Below are 26,665 nucleotides of genomic sequence, written 5' to 3' on the forward strand. Positions count from 1 at the left end.
TAGGAAGGTGGTGAACAAGCCAGGTGATACCCATTGTGGTTGCCTCGAGTATACTTATCTTATGTTGGGAATGAACTTTCTCATTATAGCTCCTTTGGAGTCTGCCCTTCTTGCCTGCCATGCTTGTTGTTGGTGGGCTATGAGCCCTTGTTCTCCATACTATTGCTATTATTAGGTTCTGTCATGAATTCTATGCTTTAGATGTTTCTTTTGATAAGTGATATAGTAAACCACAGCGAATGATTTCCAGGTCTAGGAGGGAGGAGCCCCGCCAGAACCTGGAGCATATGCATGCTCACAGTACAGCACACTCGAGGTTGTGAGAACCAGATGCCTGTGGCGAGTGAGGCAGCAGGGATGAAAGCTGCCCTGTAGAAGAGGGACAATGTCCCTCTTCTTTTAAGTTACTGTAGCGATCATGGTGGAGTATTTCCTGATTTTGGTTAATAAATAGTTGACATGTGGGGAGAGTGAAAGGTTATGTCTATCACAGGGCCGAGATATTTCAATTCCATTGTCAGTTTTAAGGTAGTCCCTTGTATTTTTATCTGCGGAGGTCTCTGCACGTTGAGTGAGCCCTTTAAGAGGATTGATGAAGTCTTTGTGGGTGATATATGCAGATAATTTAGACTCACCCATCACTCATCAAATCAGGCCACATCCTTTGTGGCCTGATTTGCAATGGCCCCCAGTTGGTCCCCTGCTATTGGCCTTGAGCAGTAGCATAAGATCATCTGTATAGGCGAGGGTGTTAACTCCGTTGAGGTTTTGGTTAAGAAAGCCGTCCAGGATCAGTCTCCACAATAGCAGTCTGAGAACTGAACCTTGTGGGGGGCACCCTTGGTGTACAGTACAGTTTATGTGGCAGTACGGACTGCTTACAATGTTTCTTCGGTTGGAGAGATATGCCTGTATGCAGCTATACAGGTTGCGGGGGGGGATATTGGCCTCCCAGAGTCTGCTGAGGACACTTGACCACCAAGTGAGTCAAACATCCCGGCAAAGTATATGGATATTGTAAGGAGATATTTATGAATGCAGTTGTTAACTACATTAGTAATGTGCTATAATGTGTCCACTGTAGAGAGGCCCCTTCTGAAGCTGTGCTGGTTCAGGGACAGCAGGCCTGCGTTCTGGTTGTGGAATTCAATCTTATTGTGGAGCAGGTGCTTGAAGAGCTTGCTGAGTATGGACAGTAAGGCGATCAGTCTGTATAACTCCGGGAAGTCTGGTGGCTTTGTTGGATTTTTCAATAGCAGTTTGACTCTAGCAGATCTCCAGTCCATTGGGAAGTAGCCTTTGGTCAGATAGTGATTGAATAGGTCAAGGATGGTTTCCGGGATGTACTCTCCAGCTTTCTTAATAATATCCAGCTCTAGATAATCCTCACCAGGTGTTTTTCTGTTCCGGAGCCTTGCTACCATGATGTGGAGTTCAGCCTGAGTGAAGGGGGCCTCTGTTGCTGAGGGACAATAGACGCTGTTGTCCTCACACAGTTTGATCTGTTCTGGCGAAGTAGGGATTGCAGGTTGCATAATGGTTGCATCCAGGATGTTGCTGATTGTTCTGGTCAGGTTCTGGTATATGTGCCTTGAGAGGTTTCGGTGGCTGGGATGACCTCACCCTTGGAGAGTCAGTTCATCACCACCCTATATACGACATCCCAGGGGTCCTCATTTCCAGTTGTTTTGACCAGGGTTTCAAATAACATTTTGCAAATAAAATAATTTTTTTTATTATTTTTTTTAAGGGTGGCAATTTTTTGAGTGGGTAGAAACACTCAAAAATATTTTGAGTGTTTCTACCAATGTTGTTTCCTTCTAAAATTCTTTCAAAAATAAAACCCTTTCTTCAGTTTTTTTTTTTTTTTTAAGGGTGGCAATTTTTTGAGTGGGTAGAAGCACTCAAAAACATTTTGAGTGTTTCTACAAATGTTGTTTCGTTCTAAAATTCTTTCAAAAAAAAAACCCTTTGTGCAGTTTAATGACAAAGATTTTTATTTGCTTCCTGCATTAATTATCCCTTTGACTCTGCTTTTATCTTAATATAAGGATATATATTATTTTGTTTTTACCCTGAAGATGTATGTAGAATTTTACTTATAGTCATATACTGAAAATCTAATAACTTTTTGCATATCTCAATATAATTGCATTTAATAAATTTCTTAATAATTTTTAATATCAGATTCTTATTTTATAATATTCATGTTGTTACTAGTAGTATAATGTACCAAAAAGTGATATTTTCCTAACTTAATAACTGATAAATTATCCATCATTAATTAATTATAATTTCTAAGATATTATTATTATTATTGTTTTTTTTTGTTTGTTTTTTTTTTGCAGAACCAGTTTTTTATAAAGTTAGATACATCTAAGTTAACAAATGATGTGGAAGAAATACATCTTAATTTGTCAGCAACAACAGTGAGTAAAGAAGTTAATTACATGGATAATTTCGCAGTTCTTAACATGCATTTTGTTGCCCTAGCTGATATCAGCATTGTAGGGTAAGTTTTTTTTAAGTCAAATTCTTCACTGAAGTATAAAAATGAAATGATAAAAAAGTTAAGGAATTCAAAATACCTTAACTTTTTTAGTTTAGAGTTTAGAGTATCATTTGCAACATTACACAAGGTGTGGCTATCAAATAATGAGACTGCTGCAATAAAATAAATGTAATGAAATATTTCATACCTTACAAGTTAGTCCCCCTCAAAATAATTGCCTTGGTCTTGCACACACTGTTCCATACGTTTTTTCCAAGCACAGACACATTTCTGGAAGTCATCTTCTTGTAAGTCCTTTTAACACTGTTTTTTTTTTTTTTTTTTCTGAATGTCTTCAATGGACTGAAAATGGGTTTCTTCAGAGTATACTTTTCAGTTTAGGAAAGGGAAAAAAAAGTCACAAGGGGTTAGCTCTGGGAAGTAAGGTGCAAATTCACGCACACATGGGATACATACAAATTAACACATGACACAGAAGCCTATGATAGATACAAGTTGATCTGTAACCAAGTTACAAAGGAGGTTAGGCAGGCGAAGGCAGAGTACGAAAAATCTATGGCAAGGGATGCAAAGAAAAACAGCAAAGAGTTCTTTACTTATGTAAACTCTAGAAGGAAGGGGATGAATCAGATTGGTCCACTTGATATCGATGGGTCAACTGTTGATGATCCTGCTCAGGTAGCTAACAAACTAAATGAATATTTTGCATTGACATTCACACATGAGGAGTTATTTAGCAAGGGGAAAGCCAGAGGTGTATTCAACTCTAGCAGTGAGCTAGAGAATCTTGTAATAACTGAGAGTAAAGTGGAGGAGAAACTGTTGAAAATAAACACAAGAAAGGCACCCGGGGTGGATGGGATCTATCCAGTTATATTAAAGGAGGCAGCAGAGGAAGTAAGCAAACCCTTAGCCATAATTATGAGAGCTTTCTTGGACTCAGGGGAGGTACCCGCAGACTGGAGATGTGCAAATGTGACCCCAATTCACAAAGGAGGATCAAAGGCTGACACAAGCAATTATAGACCTGTGAGTTTAACTTCTGTTCCAGGAAAATTAATGGAGGCACTAGTTAAAGAAGCACTGCAGGATCATTTAGACAAGACTTCAGTTATAGCTCGGACACAGCATGGTTTTGTTAAGGGGAAGTCTTGCCTGACCAATTTGATTGGATACTATGATGCAGTCACAAAGGAACTGGATGCAGGGAATAACTTTGATATTATATACTTGGATCTTAGAAAGGCTTTTGATACTGTTGCACATGGAACACTGCTGCACAAATTGGAGCAGTGTGACATTGGAGGCAAATTGCTGCTTTGGATAAAGGGGTGGCTGAGGGGGAGAAGACAGAGAGTGGTAATCAATGGACACTGCTCATCGTGGACTAATGTTATTAGTGGAGTTCCTCAGGGCTCGGTGTTGGGTCCATTATTGTTTTCTGTATTCATAAATGATATTGATGATGGTATATCAAGCTTAATGTCGAAGTTTGCAGACGATACAAAGGTAGGCAGGGTTGTCAAGGACACTACTGACACTATGCTGCTGCAGCAGGATCTGGAAAGGTTGAGCAGATGGGTTGAGAGGTGGCAAATGAAGTTTAACATTAACAAATGTAAAGTACTACACATGGGAAACAGCAACCTCAGAGCAACGTATCAACTCTGTGGTACTACACTGACAGTGGTAGAGAATGAAAGGGACCTGGGGGTGGTTGTGCAGGCAGATATGAAGTTCTCTGAGCAGTGCAGACGGGCTGCAAGAGTAGCTCATGGTGTGTTGTCAATGATATATAGGAATTTTTCTATCAGGGATAAGGAGGTGATTATTCCCTTGTATAAGGCAATGGTCAGGCCACACCTAGAGTACTGTATACAGGTCTGGAAGCCTCATTCCAAGAAGGATGTAGAGCTGCTGGAACAAGTACAGAGAAGGGCAACAAGATTAGTGAATGGAACAAAGGGGTGCTCTTACGAAGAAAGGCTTAAGTTTTGCAAATTACAGTGTCTGGAGACTAGGCACCAGCGAGGTGATCTGATAGAGGTGTATAAAGCATTGAATGGTTTGAGCATGCTCAATGCTGATGGGATTCTTCCTCTCGCTCAGAATAATCACCTGAGAGGGCATAAGTTCAAATTGAGAAAGACAGATGTAGGATAGATGTGCCGAAATTTGCCTTTAGCCAGCGAGTGGTTGGCTGGTGGAACAGACTTCCATCCCTTGTCGTGGAAGTTGATAGCCTAAATAAATTTAAGGCTCAGCTGGACAGGTATTTTGAACGAACAGAGGGGTGAAGTGGAAGTGGTGTTTTTTTTTTTTTTTTTTGGCTGATGCTGCATAAGCTTGCTTTCTTGCATCAAATGCCTCTACTAATGCTAATGCTAATTTGTTTTTTGGCCATTAATTGGCAAAAAAGAGCACGTGTGCTGAAGCATTGTCTTGATGGAGCATCCAACCATCCTTCCACAATTCATATCTCTTCTATTGAATTTTTTGACACAGCCTTGTCTTCTTCAATGTATTATTATTACTATTATTGGTGGCCATGTGGTGCAAGACAACCTGAGGCTTATTCTGCACCAGCCAAAAAAAAAAAAAATTCCTGCATTACTCTGACAGAGAGAGTCAGAAGTAGAAAAGAATCACCAAGAAAGAGATGAATGATGATATCCAGCTCAGGACCCTGGGTTTGCCAAGCCCATACTCACCAGATGTGAGCCCCTGATATTATATTTCATTGACAGTTTGATTGAAATGTTTTATTATCTGTTATAAATACTACAATTTTACAAATGTAACTTTTTAACTTAATACATATAACAACTTAGATTTTACAAACGTAACGTTATAAATTAGTACATATAACTTAAACTTGATAAGAGACAAAAAATTAATATAATGTAATTCGGAAGGTGATAAAACTTGATACTTGATACTGAAATATATATATAGTGTTATTACTGCATTGGGATAGAAGTTTAGTCTAATATTTTTAATTGTATTAAATTTATATTTGAATTGTATTAAAATCGAATCAAAATCATGAATCAGACCAGAGTAGCAAAGTAAAAGGCTCAAGATAGTGGGAATGCTGTGGCTCAAGGGAGAACTGAGGAGTGTGATTTGTCCTCTGAATCACAGCCTTTTGAAATGTACTGCTTGTTTGATGTTTGTGAACAATCAGGAATGAGACATGATATTCCTAAGGGGAATGTCTTTGTGTGTGTGTGCTCGATGTAAGGAGTGTGAGGAAGTGAGGTACCAACTCAGCGTTGTTATGGGCCTCTATGGAAGCTTGAAGGAGAGGGTGGATGCCCTCAAAGGACTTAAATTGAAGGGCCCATCAAGTTCTCAGCTGCCCACATCAACGCCAGAGCTTGCACTTCAATATCAGACAACACAGTGGCAATTCCCAAAGCAGCATGCTCTGGTCCCACAGGAACTAGTAGCTGTTGGTGGCTCTACTGTCAGGGAAACGAGGAGTATATTGTGCAAAAAGGATAGGTGGAACAGGACCAGGGTATATCTGCAAGGGACAAAAGTTGATGACAATTTAGAGCAGATATCATCTTTTAAGGACACAAAAGGTGATATTGTTGTACACGTTGGCACTAATGATATTAAGAGTAGGAGACCGGTGAAATTACTTAACAAGTACAGGCCACTTTTGAAAAAAAGCCGTGAATTAGGGTTGAATTTGAAAGTGTCTGCAATTCTGCCCAGACAAGATAGGAGGGAGTATATGATGAGAGCCTTGTCAATCAATTTGGCCCTCGAGAGATTGTACAAAGCTCATGGAGTAGAATTTTTTTCAGCCTGGTCTATGCTTGTTAACAGGAGAGATTTCTTCTACAGGGATGGGATGGGATACACTTAAATAGAAAAGGTGCAAGAATATTTGCTGATGCTATCAAGGCAGTCTTAGGTGGGGTGAAAAACTGCTAGCTTTGGGGGGGGGGGTACACCGACTAATAGATTAACAGTAGCCGTTTGCTGAGGTGAAAGTGATTCTTGCACCACTTCTATTGGAATGAGAACAAGCCTGGAAAACAAGGTGCCAGGGATTTCAGCGACTGCTGGGAGACATTGCGGAACAAGTAAATTCATGGGCTGTGTTACGGTAGCTATACTTGTGCGTATACTTGCGTGTACACCATACTTGCTGTGTTACAGTAGCTATACAGGTGGTATACTTGCATGTACACCAATGCTAGGAGTGTAGAATGTAAATTTGATAAATTGAGGTGCTGGTTAAAACATCAAAGGCAGATATTATTGGGATATCAGAGACGTGGTGTCGCACACATATATAAGGAATGCAGAATTGAAATTTGGGGAGTAAATGTGTACAGACAGGATAGGAAGGGAGGAGGACTGCAGTGTTGAGTCAGTTTGCTATGACCTAAGCACTGGGAAAGTAGGAGAAACTGAGAGTAGGAGTGTGCTATAGGCCTATTGATTCTGATGACTGTAAAGAACAGCTGTACAGAGAAATAGAGTGTACAGTAAATCAGATTGTTTTATAATGGGAGATTTTAATTTTCCAGATATTGACTGGAACTTGTGGATTTGTCATTCGCACACTGGCAAAGCTTTTCTGGATTAACTGGATGATTGTTTTCTACAGCAGCATGTTCTGGGGGCAATCAGAGGGAGTAATACTCTTGATCTGATTATCAGCAGTGATTATTCATGCTAAGAATGTGCAGATAAAGGAAACACTTGGTGGCAGTGAGCACAGTGTTCTGAAGTGGGATTTACTCAAAGAGGTAACTACTATCACGTGACTATGGAGGTCTGAGACAGTTTTTAAAGTCTATACAGACAGAACAACTGATGATGTTACCAACAGCAAATTCTAAATGGGAAGCATTCAAAGAATTAATCTTGGAAGCTACTAGGCTTTTCCTACCAACTAACTAATAAATATTGTTCAAGATTTAGGTCTAAATCGATGTCAGAGGAATTAATGAAACATGTTATTATTTATTGTTATTTGGTTTTTTTTTTAGGAGCATTAGCAACTATGGCCATATTGCTCCAGGATATGCAGTGGTCATTCCTTGACCTTTCCGCATCCTCCGTATTTGGTGGTGACTGGCTCGAACCCCGGTCTAATCAAGAAGCGTGTGCTACACACTGCTGCTCCTTCCCACCTGGCTACGGAGGCATCTATGAAACATGTGGCAAAGAACAAAAATGCATGGGATACATATAAATTAACATGTGACACAGAAGCCCATGGAAGATATAAGTTGGTCTGTAATGAAGTCACAGAGGAGGTTAGGTGGGCAAAGCCAGATTATGAGAAATCTTTGGCAAAGGATGGAAAGAAAAACAGCAAAGAGTTCTTTACTTATGTAAACTCTAAAAGGAAGGAGATGAATCAGATTGGTCCACTTGATATTGATGGTTCAACTGTTGATGATCCTACTCAGGTAGCTAAAAAAAAAGTATGAGTATTTTCCATGTACATTTACACATGAGGAATTACTCAGGGAGGGGAATAACAGAGGTGCATTAAACTATGGTAGCGAGTTAAATGATTTTTTAATTATTATTATTGTTGCTCTTATATTATTTCTTCGTGATTGGTGGATTCTACTCTGTGACAGGTACTGCTAACAAGTACACAGGGTGGTTGTAATGTCTGGTGTTACTGTTGGTCGAAGAACTCTCTGACTATCCTACAGGTGTTCAGGATTGTCACTTTCTGGAGTTACTTGTAGGTGTTCTCTGGGTTACCTATTGCTGCAAGGCTGCTATGTAAGATCTTTGGCACCTTACCGGTGGTTGACATGTGATCGGGATGGTTACTTCTTGCATATGCGCATCTCCTTGTTCTCATGTCTCAGGTTGTGTGTACTTTCTAATTTTTACCTCATGGGTTTTCTGGACTTTGCTAGTGTTGGGAACCACTATATTAATCAGGTAGGTAGCCTTTTAAATCTTGTCTGCAAGGGTTATGTCCGGTCTGTTGTGTGGGATGGTCTTATCCGTTATTATGGTGCGGTCCCAGTACAGCTTGAGGGCTGAGGTCTCTGCCTGGTGTTCGTACTTGTAGTACAGTACACTTTCTTTGGTCAACTGGTATTTCCTAGCTAGCTTCTGATTCATTATCCTGGCTATGCATTCATCTCTACAAGTGTACTCAGTCTGGGTGATCACCTTGCATCTCACTGTGATGTGTTGAATCGTTTCTGAGGCCATGTGGCATCGTTGACATGTGTTATCTGACATTCCAGGTTCTTTTGCGATGTGTTTTCTGTAGTTTTTGGTGTTGATTTACTTGGTCTTGGATGGCCAGCATGAATCCTTCAGTATCGGAGAAGAGCGTTCCAATTTGTGAGCCATGCATTGGAAGCAGTGTTAAAGATGTGATCTTGATGGAGGTCATTGTAGTGTCTGCCATGGAGTGTCTTCTTTGCCCATCTTTCTAGCTTTGTTTATTGTGTTCTAGGCCCGAGGGTCTCCTTGCTTTGGTTGAGTGGGATATGCCACTTATCTATCTTTCTTATGGCCTTGGAGTAGTGCTGTGTTGTTCTCAAAGTAATCCTTCAGGTTAACTATCACTGTTTTCTGTTGCTCTATCAGGTCCCTTCCTCCCTCTTTCTGAGCTATTGTTAGTCTCGCCACTGCTGACTTCCGGTGGTGTTGACGGCTCTTGGTCATCATTGTACTTGTCTTTTGCATGATATCCTCTAGCTTGGTGTTAGTCCAATCTATGTGCCCAAAGGAGTATGTTAGTACTGGAGGTGCATAGGTGTTTATGGCTTTAACTGTGTTTCCTCCATTCATTTTTGCTTTCAGCAGGCTTCTAAGTCTCTGATGGTATTTTTCAGTCAGGCACTTCTTTATGTTTGTGGAGCAATCAGCCTGAGCCTGAATCATCCCTGTGCTGAGCCTGAATCATCCCTAGGTATTTGTAGGTCTCTCCTTCTGTCATAGCTTCGATCTCTTTACCAGTCAACAGCTGGTAGGTTCGGCCGACTAAATTTCCCTGGTGCAGTCATGGGTCTTGCATTTGTCTAGCCCAAATTTCATCCTGATGTACTTGCTGAATTCTTCGGTGAACCAGAATAGTTGCTGGAGTTGCTTCTCAGTTGCCACGTAGAGCTTGATGTCATCCATGTATATCAGTGGAGCATCGTGTACAGGTTTTTTCTTCTTTGAGGTTATATCCATTCTTGCTGCCGGTAAGCATGATGGATAGCAGGTTGAGTGCTAGACAGAACCACAGTGGGCTCAGATCATCTCCCTGAAAGATTCATCTTCTGATGGGGATTGGTCTGGTTGTAATGTTCTCGACCTTAATGGTGGTACTCCATTTCATCACTGTTGCTCCTAGGAAGTTTGTCAGTATCGGATTGACCTTGTGGACCTTCAGGGTCTCTTTAACCAGCTATGAGGTATGGAGTCGAAGCATTCTTGTATGCTTGCTCCATAACTGCAGCATCTATGGTTAATTGCACCTTGTATCCTTTGCTCCTCTGCTTGCATCCTTTCTGCTGTTCGGCCATTATGTTCTGACTCTCTAAGTGGTCTGATATCTTCTTGGTTAATCAGCTGGTCAGGATCCTGTACTTCGTTGGGAGGCAGGTGATTGGCCTGTATTTCTCCGGGTGTTTTGTATATTCGTCTTTAGGCTTCAGATATGTGACTCCAGTGACTTTTATTATTATTGTTGCTCTTATATTATTTCTTCCTGATTGGGGAATTCCACTCCATGACGGGTAGTGCTCCAAGAACACAGGGTGGTTGTAATGTCTGGTGTTACTGTTGGGCGAGAAAATCTCTGACTATCCTACAGGTGTTCAGGATTGCAACTTTCTGGAGTTCCTTGAAGTTGTTCTATTTGAGACCAATTGCTGCTAGGCTACAATGTAGAGTCTTTGGCACCATACCGGTGGTTGAAAAGATGATTAGGATGGTCGATACTTCTTGTATATGCCACATCTCCTTGACCTCATGTCTCAGGTTCGTGTACTTCCTAATTTTTTCCTCATGGGTTTTCTGGACATTGCTAGTGTTGGGCACCGTTATGTCAATCAGGTAGGTAGCCTTTTCCATCTTGTCCACAAGGGATATGTCCAGACTGTTGTGCAATTATTATTATTATTATTATTATTAGCCATATTGTGCAAGGAAGCCTGAGGCTTATGCTGCACCACCGAAAAAAAAAAAAAAAAATTCTGAATTACCCAGAGAGAGAGAGAGAGAGAGAGAGAGAGAGAGAACAAGAGTCAGAAGTAGAAGGGAATCACCAAGAAAGAGAAGAATGATGATATCCAACTCAGGACCCTGGGTGTGCCAAGCCCATGCTCACCAGATGTGAGCCCCTGGGGTTCACAATTAAGAACAAAGTGGAAAAGAAATTGTTGAAGATAAACATAAAAATGCACCTGGAGAGAATAGGATCTATCAGTTATATTAAGGAGGTGGCAAAGGAAGTAAGCAAACCCTTAGCCATAATTATGAGATCTTCCTTGGAATCAGCAGAGGTACCCATGGACTGGAGTTATGCAAATGTGACCCCAAATCAGTAAGGATGATCAAATGGTGACACAAGTAATTACAGACCTGTTAGTTTAACTTCTGTTCCAGGGAAGTTAATGGAGGCACTGGTTAAAGAAGCACTGCAGGATCATCTAGACCAGTGGTTCTCAATGGGAGCCACAAGTAAAAGTCATAAATGGAGGCCATGGAAACTGTTAAGTGAGCCAGAAAGTTTACTTCTAAAATACAATTAGTACCAATATAAAAAAAGAAATTAGTGAGATCCGCAAGGACATTGCTAAACTAAGGGACAATAATATTATTGTAATTTTTTTAGGAGCATAATTGTATATTGTGAATAAACAAGATATTATATGAGTAAAAATTCTATTATATAAATAAAGATTGTTGTTTATAAAGACTTTTTCTATTATTAATAAACCTTATCTTATAAACAAATTATACATGTTATGAATAAAAAGTGCAGTTGATAAAGTACATATTTATTATTAATAATACATTTGTTATAATTAAACAATATGGTGGGGGGCACAGAGGTGAAAGAAACTCAGTAGGGGGCCACGAGCAAAAGAAGGTTGAGAGCCACTGATCTAGAGATCACTTTGGTTATAGTTCAGACACATTAGCATTAGTAGAGGCATGTGATGCAAGAAAGCAAGCTTATGCAGCATCAGCCAAAAAAAAAAAAAAAAAAAACCACTTCCATTTCACCCCTCCGTTCATTCGAAATACCTGTCCAGCTGAGCCTTAAATTTATTTAGGCTCTCAACTTCCACAACAAGGGATGGAAGTCTGTTCCACCGACCAACTACCCGCTGGCTAAAGGCAAATTTCTGCACATCTATCCTACATCTATCTTTCTTCAATTTGAATTTATGCCCTCTCAGGTGATTATTCTGATCAAGACGAAGAATCCCATCAGCATTGAGCATGCTCAAACCATACAAGCCTTTATTCACCTCTATCAGATTACCTCGCCGGTACATGTTTCTTGATTAGACCGGGGTTCGAGCCCGTGACCACCAAATAGAGGATGCGGAAAGGTCAGGGAATGACCACCGCATTTCACCGGAGCAATATGGTCTTAGTTGCTAATACTCCTAGAAACCAAAAAACAACAACAACCTCACCAGGTGCCTAGTCTCCAGACACTGTAATTTGCAAAACTTAAGCCTTTCTTCATAAGAGCAACCCTTTGTTCCATTCACTAATCTTGTTGCCCTTCTCTGTACTCGTTATAGCAGTTCTACATCCTTCTTGAAATGAGACCTCCAGACCTGCATACAGTACTCAAGGTGTGGCCTGACCATTGCCTTATAAAAGGGAATAATCACGTTCTTATCCCTGCTAGAAAAATTCCTGTATATCATTGACAAGACACCATGAGCTACTCTTGCAGCCCATCTGCACTGCTCTGAGAACTTCATATCTGCCTGCACAATTACCCCCAGGTCCTTTTCATTCTCTACCACTGTCAGTGTAGTACCACAGAGTTGATACATTGCTCCGGGGTTGCTGTTTCCCATATGTAGTACTTTACATTTGTCAATGTTAAACTTCATTTGCCATCTCTCAGCCCATCTGCTCAACTTTTCCAGATCCTGTTGCAGCAGCATAGCATCAGTAGTGTCCTTAACAATCCTGCCAACCTTTGTATAGTCTGCAGACTTGGACATTAAGCTTGATATACCATCATCAGTATTATTTATAAATACAGAAAACAATAATGGAACCAACACTGAACCCTGGCGTACTCCACTAATAACATTAGTCCACGATGAGCAGTGTCCATTGATTACCACTCTCTCTCTTCTCCCCCTCAACCATCCCTTTATCCATGGCAGCAATTTTCCTCCAATGCCACACTGCGCCAGTTTGTGTAGCATTCTTCCATCTGTAACAGTATCAATAGCCTTTCTAAGATCCAAGTATATAATATCAAAGTTATTCCCTGCATCCAGTTCTTTTGTGACTGCATCATAGTATCCAATCAAATTTGTCAGGCAAGACTTCCCCCTGAACAAAACCGTGCCGTTTCCGAGCTATAATTGAAGTCTTGTCTAGATAATCCTGCAGTGCTTCTTTAACCAGTGCCTCCATTAATTTTCCATGAACAGAAGTTAATCTCACATGTCTATAATTACTTGTGTCAGCCTTTGATCCTCCTTTGTGAATTGGGGTCAGATTTGCACATATCCAGTCTATGGGTACCCCCCCCTTAGTCCAAGGAAGCTCTCTAATTATGGCTAAGGGTTTGCTTACTTCCTTTGCTGCCTCCTTTAATATAACTGGATAGATCCCATCCATCCCAGGTGCCTTTCTTGTGTTTTTCTTCAACAATTTCTCCTCCACTTTACTCTCAGTTATTACAAGATTATCTAGCTCACTGCCAGAGTTGAATACACCTCTGGCATTCCCCTCGCTGAAGAACTCCTCATGTGTGAATTTCGATGCAAAATATTCATTTAGTTTGTTAGCTACCTGAGCAGGATCATCAACAATTGAACAATCAATATCAAGTGGACCAATCTGATTCATCCCTTTCCTTCTAAAGTTTACATAAGGAAAGAACTCTTTGCTGTTTTTCTTCGCATCCCTTGCCAAGGATTTGGCAAGGGATACCAAGGATTTCTCGTAATCTGCCTTCGCCTGCCTAACCTCCTTTGTAACTTGGTTACAGATCAACTTGTATATATCATAGGCTTCTGTGTCACGTGTTAATTTATATGTATCCCCTGCATTTTTCTTCTCTGCCATATGTCTCATTAGTTCATCTGACATCCATTTAGTCCTAAACCTTGAACAATATTTCTTAGTTGGTATGTAAAGCCCAGTAGCTTCCAAGATGCTTCCCATTTTGAATTTGCTGTTGGTAACATCATCAGTTGGTCCCACTGTACAGAATTTTAATACTGTCTCAGACCATCGTAGTCGCCTTTACGAAAGCAATAACCCTTCCCTTTACCCCTGATGGCAGTTACCTCTTTGAGTAAATCGCACTTCAGCACACTGTGATCACTGCCACCTAGTGGTTCCTTTATCTGCAGATTCTTAATGCATGAAGAATCAATACTGATAATCAAATCAAGAGGATTACTCCCTCTATTTGTCTCCCGAACATGCTGATGTAGAAAACAATCATCCAATAAATCCGCAAAAGCCTTGCTAGTGTATGAGTGACCAACCCACAAATTCCAGTCAATATCTGGGAAATTGAAATCCCCCATTATAAGACTCTCTGATTCACTGGCCCACTCTATTTCCTTGTACAGTTTCTTTTTATACTCATCAGAGTCATTAGGCCTATAGCACACTCTTACTCTCAATTTTGACCTCCCAATGCTTATGTCACACCAAACTGACTCGACACTGCACTGTCCAGCAATGTCGACTGGCTTCACTTCCTTGGATTTTATGTGTTTCTTATCTAATAGCATAACCCCTCCTCCCTTCCTATCCTGTCTATCCTTTCTGTAGACATTGTACTCCCCAAATTGCAGTTCTGCATTCCTTATATCTGTGTGACCCCATGTCTCTAAAATCCCAACAATATCTGCCTTTGATGTTTTGAGCAATATCTCAAATTCATGAAATTTATTTACCAAACTCCTAGCATTGGTGCACACGCAAGTATACATGCACCTGTTTCTATTCTTAGCTGCCCTAACACAACCCATGTGTTTACTTGTACCGCAATGACTCCCAGCAGTCTCTGAAATATCCTGCATCTTGTTTTTCAGGCTTCTGCTCATTCCAATAGAAGCAGTGCAAGAATCACTTTCACCTCTGCCTGTGGCTACTGTTAATCACAGCATGGGTTTGTTAAGGATAAATCTTGTCGGAACAATTTGATTGGATACAGTGATGTGGTCACAAAGGAACTGGATAAAAAAAATAAATTTGATATCTTATACTTGGATCATAGGAAAGCTTTTGATAATGTTGCACATTGAAGACTACTGTTCAGATTGGAGCAGTATGGCATTAAAGGCAAAATGCTGCTATGGATGGTTGAGTGGGGAAGTCAGATGTTATTTGTTATTGTTATTTGGTTTTCTTAGGAGCATTAGCAACTAAGGCCATATTGCTCTGGGATATTCGGTAGTCATTCCCTGACCTTTCCGCATCCTCCGTATTTGGTGGTGACAGACTCGAACCTCGGTCTAATCAAGAAGTGTGTGCTACGCACTGCTGCCCCTTCCCACTTGCTACGGAGGCGCCTAAGAAGTCAGAGAGTGGAAATCAGTGGACAGTGCTCTTCGTGGACTAATGTTATTAGTAGAGTCCACCAGGGTTCAGTGTTGGTTCTGCTATGGATGGTTGAGTGGGGAAGTCAGATGTTATTCGTTATTGTTATTTGGTTTTCTTAGGAGCGTTAGCAACTAAGGCCATATTGCTCCGGGATATGCAGTGGTCATTCCCTGACCTTTCCGCATCCTCCGTATTTGGTGGTGACAGGCTCGAACCCCGGTCTAATCAAGAAGTGTGTGCTACGCACTGCTGCTCCTTCCCACTTGGCTTCGGAGGCGCCTAAGAAGTCAGAGAGTGGAAATCAGTGGACAGTGCTCTTCGTGGACTAATCTTATTAGTAGAGTCCACCAGGGTTCAGTGTTGGGTACATTGTTTTCTGTATTTATTAATAATATTAATGAAGGTATATCAGGCTTAATGTCTAAGTTTGCAGACGATATGAAGGTTGATAGGGTTGTTAATGACCCTAATGACAGTACGCTACTGCAAGATCACCTAGAAACGTTGAGCAGATGGGCTGGGAGGTGCCAACTGAAGTTTAACATTGACAGATGTAAGGTACTGCCATATGGGTAGCAGTAACTTCAGAGTAATATATCAATTGCATGGTACTACACAGAAGGTGGTAGAGAATGAAAAGGACCTGAGTATGATTGTGCAGTTAAATATGTAGTTTTCTGAGCAGTGCAATAGTAACTCATGGTGTCTTGTCAACGATATACACGAATTTTTCTAGCAGGGATAAATAGGTAATTATCCCTTTGTATAAAGCAGTGGTCAGGTCACACCTTAAGTACGTATACAGGTCTGGAGGTCTCATTTTAAGAAGGATGTAGAGCTGCCGGAGGGAATACAGAGAAAGGCAACAAGATTAGTGAATGAACGAAGGGTTGCTCTTCGAAAGAAAGGCTTAAGATGTGTAAATTACAGTGTCTAGTGACTAGGCACCTGCGAGGTGATCTGATTGAAGTGTATAAGGCCTGGAATGGTTTGAGCAAGCTCAATGCTGATGGGATTGTTCTTCTTGCCCAGATTAATCTCCTGAGGGGACATAAATTCAAATTGAGGAAAGACAGTTGTAGAATGCATGTGCAGAAGTTTTCCTTTAGCCAGCATGTGGTTGATTGCTGGAACAAACTTCCATCTGTTGTAGAAGTTGACAGCTGAAATAAATTTAAGGCAGAACTAGAGAAACATTTGGAGCAAATGGATAGGTGAAATGGGAAGTTTTTTTTATTTTGGCTGATTCTGCATAAGCTTGCTTTCTAGCATCTAGAATCATATGCCTCTACTAATTCAAATACTAATACTACTGTATTCAGCCATAGTAATTCCTTTAATATCAATGAAAATTAAAAGAAAGTTTTCATTTTTGATTTTGACATTCTTTTTTTTTTTTTTTTTTCTGCAGAATGTTTTGACTTCTTTGGCATTTACTGCTCATTAGTTTCTAGGTCAAACTGGAATAGCCGACATTCATTGCAAGTAATTACAATACAGATAACCCTTGTATAACACGGTAGTTAGGTTCCTATAAAATGTTGTGTTGTACGAAACCGTGGTATATGAGACTAAGAAAAAGTACAAAAAGGGTGGTTAAGGTTAAGTTCCAAAAGCTAACAAAAATACATCATTCTAGATTTCGTATATCTTCTGCTCTCTAAAAAATCAGAAATCTGATTTTGTTTGCTTTTGCTTGATAACTCTGTGCATTTCATCATATGGAACTAAGCATTTTTGAAATTCCCTTTTGAACTTTGGTCTCCTTTCATTCAAAAATCTGTATTCAAAAAATAAGATTATAGTTTGTTGGCTAACTGTATGCCTTCCCATATGCTTTTTAATGTAAAATTTGGAAGTTTAGATTTTTCATGTGCGCTTTCATCCAGTGAATTGGCTTAGTTTATCTACGATGCTATTTCCACCAAATCTGCTTCACCAGCCAGCCTCCTTTTCTATCAGTAATTTTTGAATGTCTTCAGTAATCATATCTTTTTTTTATTTTATTTCTTTAGGAGCATCGGCGACTAAGGCCATGTTTGCTCTGCGTATATTGTCTATAAATTGCATGTGTCCTGAGGTCAATTTTCTGATTTGCTGAATGAAAAACCCAAGTTTCCGGGAAAAGAAACCATGCTTCCTTCTCCTGATACCGAATAACTCAGCCACATTATGAAAAAGAGCCATAAAAATTCCTCCCATTATCGACGGGATTCGAACTCAGGTCTTTTCCACTAGTGTGGGGAGGAGGGCAATTCTTTCAACTTTGCTATACACACAAGGGCTTTCAGTAGTCATATCATTAAAACCTTCTCCTCCCACCGACGTAGCAAGTTCTACTATCCCACTGACTGTATTTCCTGATTTGATTGGCTCTGGCCATTCATTTTTCCACATGCATTTAACATTGACGGTTTTACTTCTTTGAGCAATAAAGCTATGATTTTGATACAGTCCACAATTGAGAAATGTTTCCCTGTTTCCGTGTCTACTTCAATAAATTCGGAATCAATTTTTTCCAAAATCTATTGTAACGATTTTTTCTGATGTAATGAGTTTTAAAGGTGAATATAATCTTGATCTAATGGCTGAATGAAACAAGTTGTATTAACCTAGTACAACTATGGTCGTAGAAACATAACTTCAATATTTGGATGACTTAAATCATTTTGATGACTTAAGTCTAAATGGAAATGAACAAAGTATATTTTTACAGACATTTACCCTGCATTTTCACAGAAAATAAAGGATAAATATAAACAACTGGGTGATGTCCTTCCACCCCCACCCAGAACTCCTCCCATTTTGCTTAAACCATTAAGCCAGGCAAGCATTGCTGCTATGATGGAATTAAAAATCGTATAACCTATGTTTGAAAATTTGTTTTAATTCAAGTAAGCTCAAATTTTGCATTAAATTAATTATAATGTTTTTTGTAATGTTATTGATCACTGTTCATTGGTTTTTGTATAAAAATATGTGCATATGTATGTATAATATATGTATGAATGAAAAATGGAATAATTTTATGTTCATCTATTTCTTACAATGAAAAGTATTAAGATTCCAAATACCCAATTAGAGTTAAGTTGTTTAAACTTTAAACAAACTGTGGTGCAATGTAGAACAAACAAAAAAAAAAAAAAAAGTAGAACACTACACTATATTACCTTGTGAAAAAGCTAATAACATTGGGATTTTATAATAGGTGATACCTGGGAAATATTATTATTATTAGCCATATGGTGCAAGGAAGCCTGAGGCTTATGCTGCACCAGCCAAAAAAAAAATTCCCAAATTACCCTGAGAGAGAGAGAGAGAGAGAGAGAGAGAGAGAGAGAGAGAGAGAGAGAGAGAAGAAAGGAATCACCAAGAAAGAGAAGAATGATGATATCCAGCTCAGGACCCTGGATTTGCCCAGCCCATACTCACTAGATGTGAGCCCCTGGGGTTTTGCTGTGTTAAACATAATGTTCAGTAGGATGTAATTAGTTTTGTTTATTTTTATGCTTTCCCGATTTCGATTTTCACTTTATAATTCACTTTATAAATTCTTATCTTTTAATTCATTTCTTGAATGAGGAAGAATTGGGATAGATCTGTGATGTCTGATTTTTCATCTTTAGGGTTGCTGATAGAGATCAGATTCAATATAGTCAAGAGGAATTCAAAGCTGATATTGTACCTTTTATTCATACATTTTTCGTAAGTAGAATGTTTGCTGCCATGCTATATATTATTATATTTTGCTGTTTTATAAGCAAAATTTACCATGGAGCAATTAACTAATGTTATTTTTATCAGAGGTACATAAGAACACTGGTTATACACACACACACACACCCCAACTGAAGTATATACACTGGTGTTCAAAGAAAGTGCATCACCTAGGAATTTCACATTTCTAACCCTTTTTCGTGGTTCCAAATATAAATTATGGCTTCCTGAAGTTCACTTAGGTTCTTTGGTATCTTTCTGGTAACTGCAGATTCCACACAATGCCAACAGTTCTCTATAGGATTCAGGTCCAGGCTGTTTCCTGGCCAGCTCAGAATTGTAATGGACCAACCATTTTTACACCTGTAACAAATGTAAACACATTACTGTCAAACCTCTAATGCAGAAATGAAGCTAAAGTAACTACAGAAATCCCTATTTACACATTTCGCCCGATGACAAGGAGCAGGTCATCCTGAAAGATGCAGCTACTTGTCAGGTTGAAATGGCCTCTAATGGTTGGCAGCAATTTGCCTTCCAATATAGCCAGGTATTCATTGGCATTTACGGAACCTTTTATAAACTGCACCCCCATATCATTTGGCTGGTAGTGAATTTCACTGTAGACACCATACAATCTGGATGGTATTCTTTGCCACAACTACGGTGAATCGTTTGTCTCCCATCAGAACCATGCAGGTTAAATTTCTTCTCATTTGAGAAAATAACTGACTTACACTGCTCAGGGGTCCATTTGACATGTTCCTTACATCAAATTAATCAGGCCTTTTTCATTTTTCTGTGAGGAGGGGCTTCTTAGGATGATGGGCTACAAGTCCATTTTTGAAGAGGCATCTTCTGACTGTTACTGCACTTGCTACCACTCCTGTATGTTCTTCCCATTCTCTTTTCAGCTCAGACGAAGAAGTGTTACGGGTTTTAAGGCATAAGTGCTTCAAAACGCAATCCTGTTTTGGCATAGAGACTCATTTGTATCCGGTTCCTTTTTTCCTATCAGCAAAACCAGTATTCTTGAGTTTGGAAAGAAATCTACTCACTGTCAACTGATTACAAGACACTCTATAAGCAATATGATGGGAAGAACATCCTTCCTCACATAAAGCAACAATAGCACTCTTTCTTCATGCCGTCAACTGCACGTAACTTGCCATCCTGACACAAGCAAGGAATGACTGCAACTCTTGCAGAGTGTGCTTATATAGCTGAAAGCAACAGCTGATGCAATATTCATCATTGCCCACGCATGTAAATCTTATCTGATGCAATCTGTAAGAAATATTGCCATATACTTATGTTATTTGGACGACAATTACAATTTGAAGGGGTGCTGCACTTTCTTTGAACACCAGTGTGTATGTGTGTGTATATATATATATACAGGCCAGCTAAAATCTAGGGATCAAGACTGATAAAATGTTGAAAGTTGTAGGTTCTTCTGTGAAGTGGATTACAAGAACAGCTCTTTATCACTACTTATGGATTTTTCAAAATATGCTGTATTTAAAGTTTTTTTTTTTTATTTATTTATTTATTTATTTTTTTTTTTTTTTTGCATTTAATAGTTCAATATGGAAATCCAACAATTTACAGCTGGACAACAAAATTTAAGCTTTTGATTTTTTTCCCTTTTGAAATATGGTACAGCCCATGGAATTTGATGTTCTCTATCCAGATTTGAAATCAGTATTGCCTAGCACACATAGATTTAAAGAGGAAATGCAGGTTGCACTTAGTTGAATTTTTAGTGAAATTTTAACAAGTATTACAATAAGAGGAATAAAAAAAAAAAAATATATATATATATATATATATATATATTTTTTTTTTTTTTTTTTTTCCTTCTTTTTGGAAGTAATGGTTAGGAGGCTCACTGTCAGAGTCCAGTATTAGTCTGCCAGCATATTGAGTATCATATTCATCTTCCATGGTAGTAAGGCGCCTCCATAGCCAGATGGGCAGGAGCAGCAGTGCATAGCACACGCTTCTTGATTAGACCGGGGTTCGAGCCCGTCACCACCAAATACGGAGAATGCGGAAAGGTCAGGGAATGACCACTGCATATCCCGGAGCAATATGGCCTTAGTTGCTAATGCTCCTAAAAACCGAACAACAACAACAACCCATGGTAGTAATAGCGTGATGAAAATGTTTACCATGTTCATCACTAATATGTCCAAGGTTATATGTGGGGCAGGGAGTCTAAATGGAAATTATCAAAGTGTATTTTTACAGGCATACCAAGATGCTGGTAAGCTTAATAAATTCTCAATCAAAATTTTATAGTTTTTAGCTCCATTGTTGCCCAAAAAGTGTTCACTAGCTTTCTTGAAGACTTTCTAAACTTCCATTTCCAAAGAATTTAATATTCTCTCAAAATATTTATTTTTAGGAAACTAATCTGCTGACCAATAATACACCTTAAATTTTTGCATCATTAATGAGCAAAAACTACTTTTAAATATTGATAGCAGTTTTCATTCCAGTGATAGCTTTTATGAAATTCTTCATTAGCTCAAATTTTATATAAAGTGTTAGTAAAATTATGTTTGTTCAATCAGCTAGTGGCTTCTAGATGATTTTTCTTTCCAATTACACAATTCATGCAAGGGAATCAAATATTAGTTTTGTAATGACTGATTTTGGCTCAACTAATCCCACTGAGTGTGCACAGCTTATGTCCAAGTTGAGTGTTTTATAGCTCCATCCTGTAATAAAAATTGTAGTGTTCAATTTAAAGAAAAGTGATTATATTAGGTGTCAATGTGAATGTCAGGATCCCATCTTCATGATGGTAAACTCAGCTCTTCGTAAAACTGAAAAGGTAAATTAATTTTATTTGTTAAATTTGATGATACCTGTCCTTATTTCTATATACTGTGCTGTGCTGGCCTGTTAAAGGACGAAGGTCGCAGGTGGTCAGAAGGGCTACTACCACCAAGGTCAAAGCATCATACTCCAATTACCCCTCTTCGTCAGCTAGAATGTCTGAAGCATGGGGTAAAATTATATTGTTCTCTGGTCCAGCAGGAAGGACCGACTACATCACTTAATATACCCTGAACTTTCAATGATGGGAATTGGTTGTGAACTACAACAAGGAGAAAATATCAAAAAATAACTTTATTTTAGAAAAATATACTGAATTACTGATATTATAGTGAATTTTTCCTCAGCTGGTACTGATTCACTATATTATAAGTGTAGTAGTATTATAATTTAAGTAATAATATGTATAACTCATGTATGAAAAGTCATCTGCAAACTTGGAGGAATTTCCTCCATTAATTGGTAAGATCAAAAAACTTAAATTTATTGAATCGTTTTGTACCCTTGGTTGGTTTGGATGAAAATTTCTTGTCTCAAGATGTTGGATTAACACAGAAATCTAGAGAAACTCAGATCTCTGACCTAGGCCCTACTTCTAGCCAACCTGTGCCATATTATGTTCTAGAGTTGTCACAAGATGTAAATGAAACAGACAATGTTGTAGATATAGCTCCCTTTTTGATTCTAACAATAATCATTATACGTCATCAATTCTTCAAGCAATTTCTAACCTTAGGAAGGATATTATGTGCCACCTTAAGTGTGATGTCAAATGAATAACCAAAGTTCTGGGAGTTTTATTTTGGAGAAATGGTCCACTTTAGAAACCATTACAGCAGCACTTCTCATAGATAAGAGAAACTTAGGGCTTCTCTTGATGAAGTTAAAAAAATGTATTAATAATTCATAAAAAGTAAAAAAAGTGTATTAATAATTCATGCTAAAGAAGACAGTGAACTGGAAACCAGTGATGATATTAAGAATTTCATTACAAAGACTTCAGAAATGTAAAAATTGTCACTACAATCCACGCATTACAAAGACTTCAGAAATGTAAAAATTGTCACTACAATCCACGCATAACAAAGGAATTGTGCTTGATACTGTGATAACCCTGATTTCGTAAATATAGCTAACTCCAATACCATCTCTTCTGCTGGTATTTCCTGTGAAGTTCCCAAAAGATCAAATCCATCAGTGCTAATATATGACATTCCAAAAGTGTTTTCAAAAGAATAAATTACAGAGGACTTATTTAATAAAAATTAACTTGACTTTGGATTCACATTAGAAGTAGCTAAACAAGAAATTTCCTTCAGATTCGGCACTAAAAGTAAATCAACTCAAACAGTGCATTGGGTAATAAGCCTTCTCAATGCATTTGTGTTGCTTCACTCAACAAAATTTTCTTAGGCTGGAGCTTGCACTGTCATCAACCTTTTACCATTGTTAAAAAGATATTTTCAGTGCTTGGGTTATGGTCATACAACAGTTTTGCACATATAACTTTCCATCTTACAGTCACATGTGGGCACCTCCGTAGCCAGGTGGGAAGGAGCAGCAGTGCGTAGCACACGCTTCTTGATTAGACCAGGGTTCGAACCTGTCACCACCAAATACAGAGGATGCGGAAAGGTCAGGGAATGTCCACCGCATATCCTGGAGCAATATGGCCTTAGTTGCTAATGCTCCTAAAAATCAAATAACAAACAAACATGTACATAACAGTCACATGTTTTCCGACTGTTCAAATAAAGTCCCCCCCCCCATGTTGTTTAACTTTAAATGTCGAAGAAAGGAGTTTCATCATTCCATCAGAGATGTACATTGCTCTGAATACCTAGAACTGGCATGTTCTAGAATCAATAATGAATAGTCTCGATTTATCCTCTTCTTCACGATCTCCTACTTGATTGGTGAGGGGAATGAAGGGATCCTCTTACCAAGAGAGGCTTAAGTTCTGCAAATTGCAGTGCAGGGAGACTAGGAACCTGCATGGTGATCTGATTGAGGTGTATAAGGCCTTGAATGGGTTGAGCACGCTTAATTCTGATGGGATTCTTCCACTTGTTCAGATTACGAACCTAAGAGGGCATAAATTCAAATTAAGGAAAGACAGATGTAGAATATATGTGCAGAAATTTGTCTTTAGCCAGTGGGTGGTTAATTGCTGGAACAAACTTCCATCTGTCGTTTGTGGAAGTTGATAGGTTAAATCAATTTAAGGAGGGACTGGACAAACATTTAGAGGGAATGTTTGTGTGAAATTTTTTTTTTTTTTTTTTTGGTTGATGCTGCATAAGCTCATACACTTGCTTTCTTGCATCACATGCCATTACTTCTACTTTGCAATTAAATCCTCAGTCTACTCCTGGATCTCTCAAAATATTACAATAAATGCTCATAAATCCAGAATTGTCAGTGATGAAAATAGATATAGCACTTTTGAACAGTCAATTGATATTGCACTCATTCACGAACCATATTATGTTAAAGGAAACTTTATCGGCTTTTCCTCTTTAAACAGAGTTATACAGGCCAATCACGATCATCCGAAATTGGCCATAATTATTTTTAACAATTCGTTAAATGTAACTATAATTTTTAGTTCATGCACCCAATTCATAACCATATCTGTATTACTGGCATTTTTCGCTTTACATATATATATTTTTTTGTCTATTGTGCTCCATATGCTGACTTTGAACTCATATTAAATTTGCTGGACCACACTTTATTGTATTTAAATTCACCTAACTTTATTAATTCCAGAACTGTTGTATGACCATAACAGTTTATTATCTGTGGTGACTTCAATGCAAAGTCTCAGTCTTGGTTTAGGTCATCTATTGATATAAGAGGACACCTTTTGTATGATTTCTTCCTTCATCACAATTTAGTTATTTTAATCAAACAAATCAACCTGATACTTTTTCCATTTCCTTGGGCAGCTCAAACATTGATTTTTCATAGGCCTCCCTTAACATGGGTCATTTTGTAGATTTTTGGAATGTATTTATGGATTAGGCAACTACTGATCATCGAGCTTTAGTCTTTTCTCTTAAGAACATTAAGTTCTTCTTCTTCCAGTTTCCAACAACCCTTAAATAAAGTCATCCGATTTTCTACTAAAAAAGTTAGAGTTGGTTAAAGTTTTTCTCAACCTTTACTGACTCCTGCTGACTCCTGACATTTTAAAAAAAATTTAACTAATTTATATAAATTGGTTCATAGGGTACATAAACTCTATTGGCAACACTGCAGTATCTGGCCCCATGACTGATGTTCAACAACTTCACCAGCAGTATATTATTACTCTTAAAAAACAATATGCAAAGGCTCTTTTTCGAAATAAACTTGAGACCCAGAAATCCTATATCACAGAGCAAGGTATTTGAAATCCCTTGGGGATTGTTTACACATTAGTCACAGGGAAATTAAAAACGCAGTCTACTTTCAACACATTACCAGTCATTAACATAGAAATGTTGGATTGGATAGACACTAGCATATTATATGCTTTCTTTTTAGCTGATGATCCTGCAGAAGATCTCCCCAGTCACAAACTTATAAGACACATAAATGTGGAGTATTACATTAATACCATTTCACTACCATTTTTGCCTTTTTAAGTCAATTCAGCAGTTGCAAAAATAAGCCCTGACAAATGTCTAGGAAGAGTTTAATTATAAATATACCTTATTGAAGGTATATTTATAATTAAACTACATCAAAAATTCCTACGTATTTTGGTTAAACTATTCAATAAATGCTTATACAGAAGAGCATCAGTTATCCAGAATAATTGATGTTAGACCTCTTCCAGATAGCCAAATTTTCCAGATAATTTTTCCTTTAAGATAAAATAAAGTTCTAAATTAAGATTAAATAAATTTAACCTTAATTTATGATTAAATTAAATAATTAAGATGAATTAAATAAAAAAAGAATTATAAACTAATCTCAGAAAACAGAAACATCCATCCAGGCATTTTTATACAAAACAGGAAAATTAGAAAGATTTTTAAATGTTCTCGGTTTTTTCAACTTACCAATAACGAGCACAGACAATCTGTGTGTCCCAACGATATTTGTACCCATAGCAATTGTAACTCTCTCTTTTCTCATCTTAAAACTTGATGCAGGCATTTTTCTTTTAATGGCTAGTGTTTTTCTTGGTAATGCTTTCCATAATAAGTCCGTTGTATCAACATTATAAATGTTTTCTTTCTCGTAATTAGGCGCCTCCGTAGCCAGGTGGGAAGGAGCAGCAGTGCGTAGCACACGCTTCTTGATTAGACCGGGGTTCGAGCCCGTCACCACCAAATACGAAGGATGCGGAAAGGTCAGGAATGACCACCGCATATTCGCGGAGCAATATGGCCTTAGTTGCTAATGCTCCTAAAAAAAAAACCAAATAACAATAACTTTCTCGTAATTTGCTTAACTGAAGTGAACTTACTTTTAAAGGACACCGCTGCCGATGTGTCTGCAGAAAAATTTTCTCGCTTTGAATATCTAGTTCTTGTATACTGTGTCTCAGTTTAAAATTTTTCAGCCAACCTGTGCTTGCGTTAAAATCTTCATTTTCTTCTTTTTCTTCTTCTTCTTCTTAAGATTTATTCAGTTATTGCAACGGTTCTCATTTTGAAGGTTGTGAAAGTTATGAAAGCACACATTTATCATTTATGGAAGAGTGTCTACTGTTAGGAAGTTTGAAAATTGGATAATGAACCCTACAAAAATATGACATTCTCTTAATAAGGGAATGTTAAAAGATCGAAGAAGTCACAACTTTATCAAGCTTATAAAAACATT

At 38.3% G+C, this 26,665-nt stretch overlaps 1 protein-coding gene across 1 annotated transcript in view; it reads left to right on the plus strand.

The window, feature by feature from the left end:
• Window positions 1-26,665, plus strand: part of LOC150091194 (integrin alpha-9-like) — a 504,992-nt gene that overhangs the window by 278,285 nt on the left and 200,042 nt on the right. Inside the window, exons 12-13 of the mRNA XM_090389511.1 lie at window positions 2,349-2,512; window positions 18,910-18,988. Of these exons, the coding sequence (XP_090245637.1) occupies window positions 2,349-2,512; window positions 18,910-18,988 (243 nt within the window). The remainder of the gene's footprint in view (window positions 1-2,348; window positions 2,513-18,909; window positions 18,989-26,665) is intronic.

Source organism: Mastigoproctus giganteus, chromosome 1, assembly GCF_048544385.1.
Source record: "Mastigoproctus giganteus isolate SK-2022 chromosome 1, ASM4854438v1, whole genome shotgun sequence".
NCBI classification, from domain to species: domain Eukaryota; kingdom Metazoa; phylum Arthropoda; class Arachnida; order Uropygi; family Thelyphonidae; genus Mastigoproctus; species Mastigoproctus giganteus.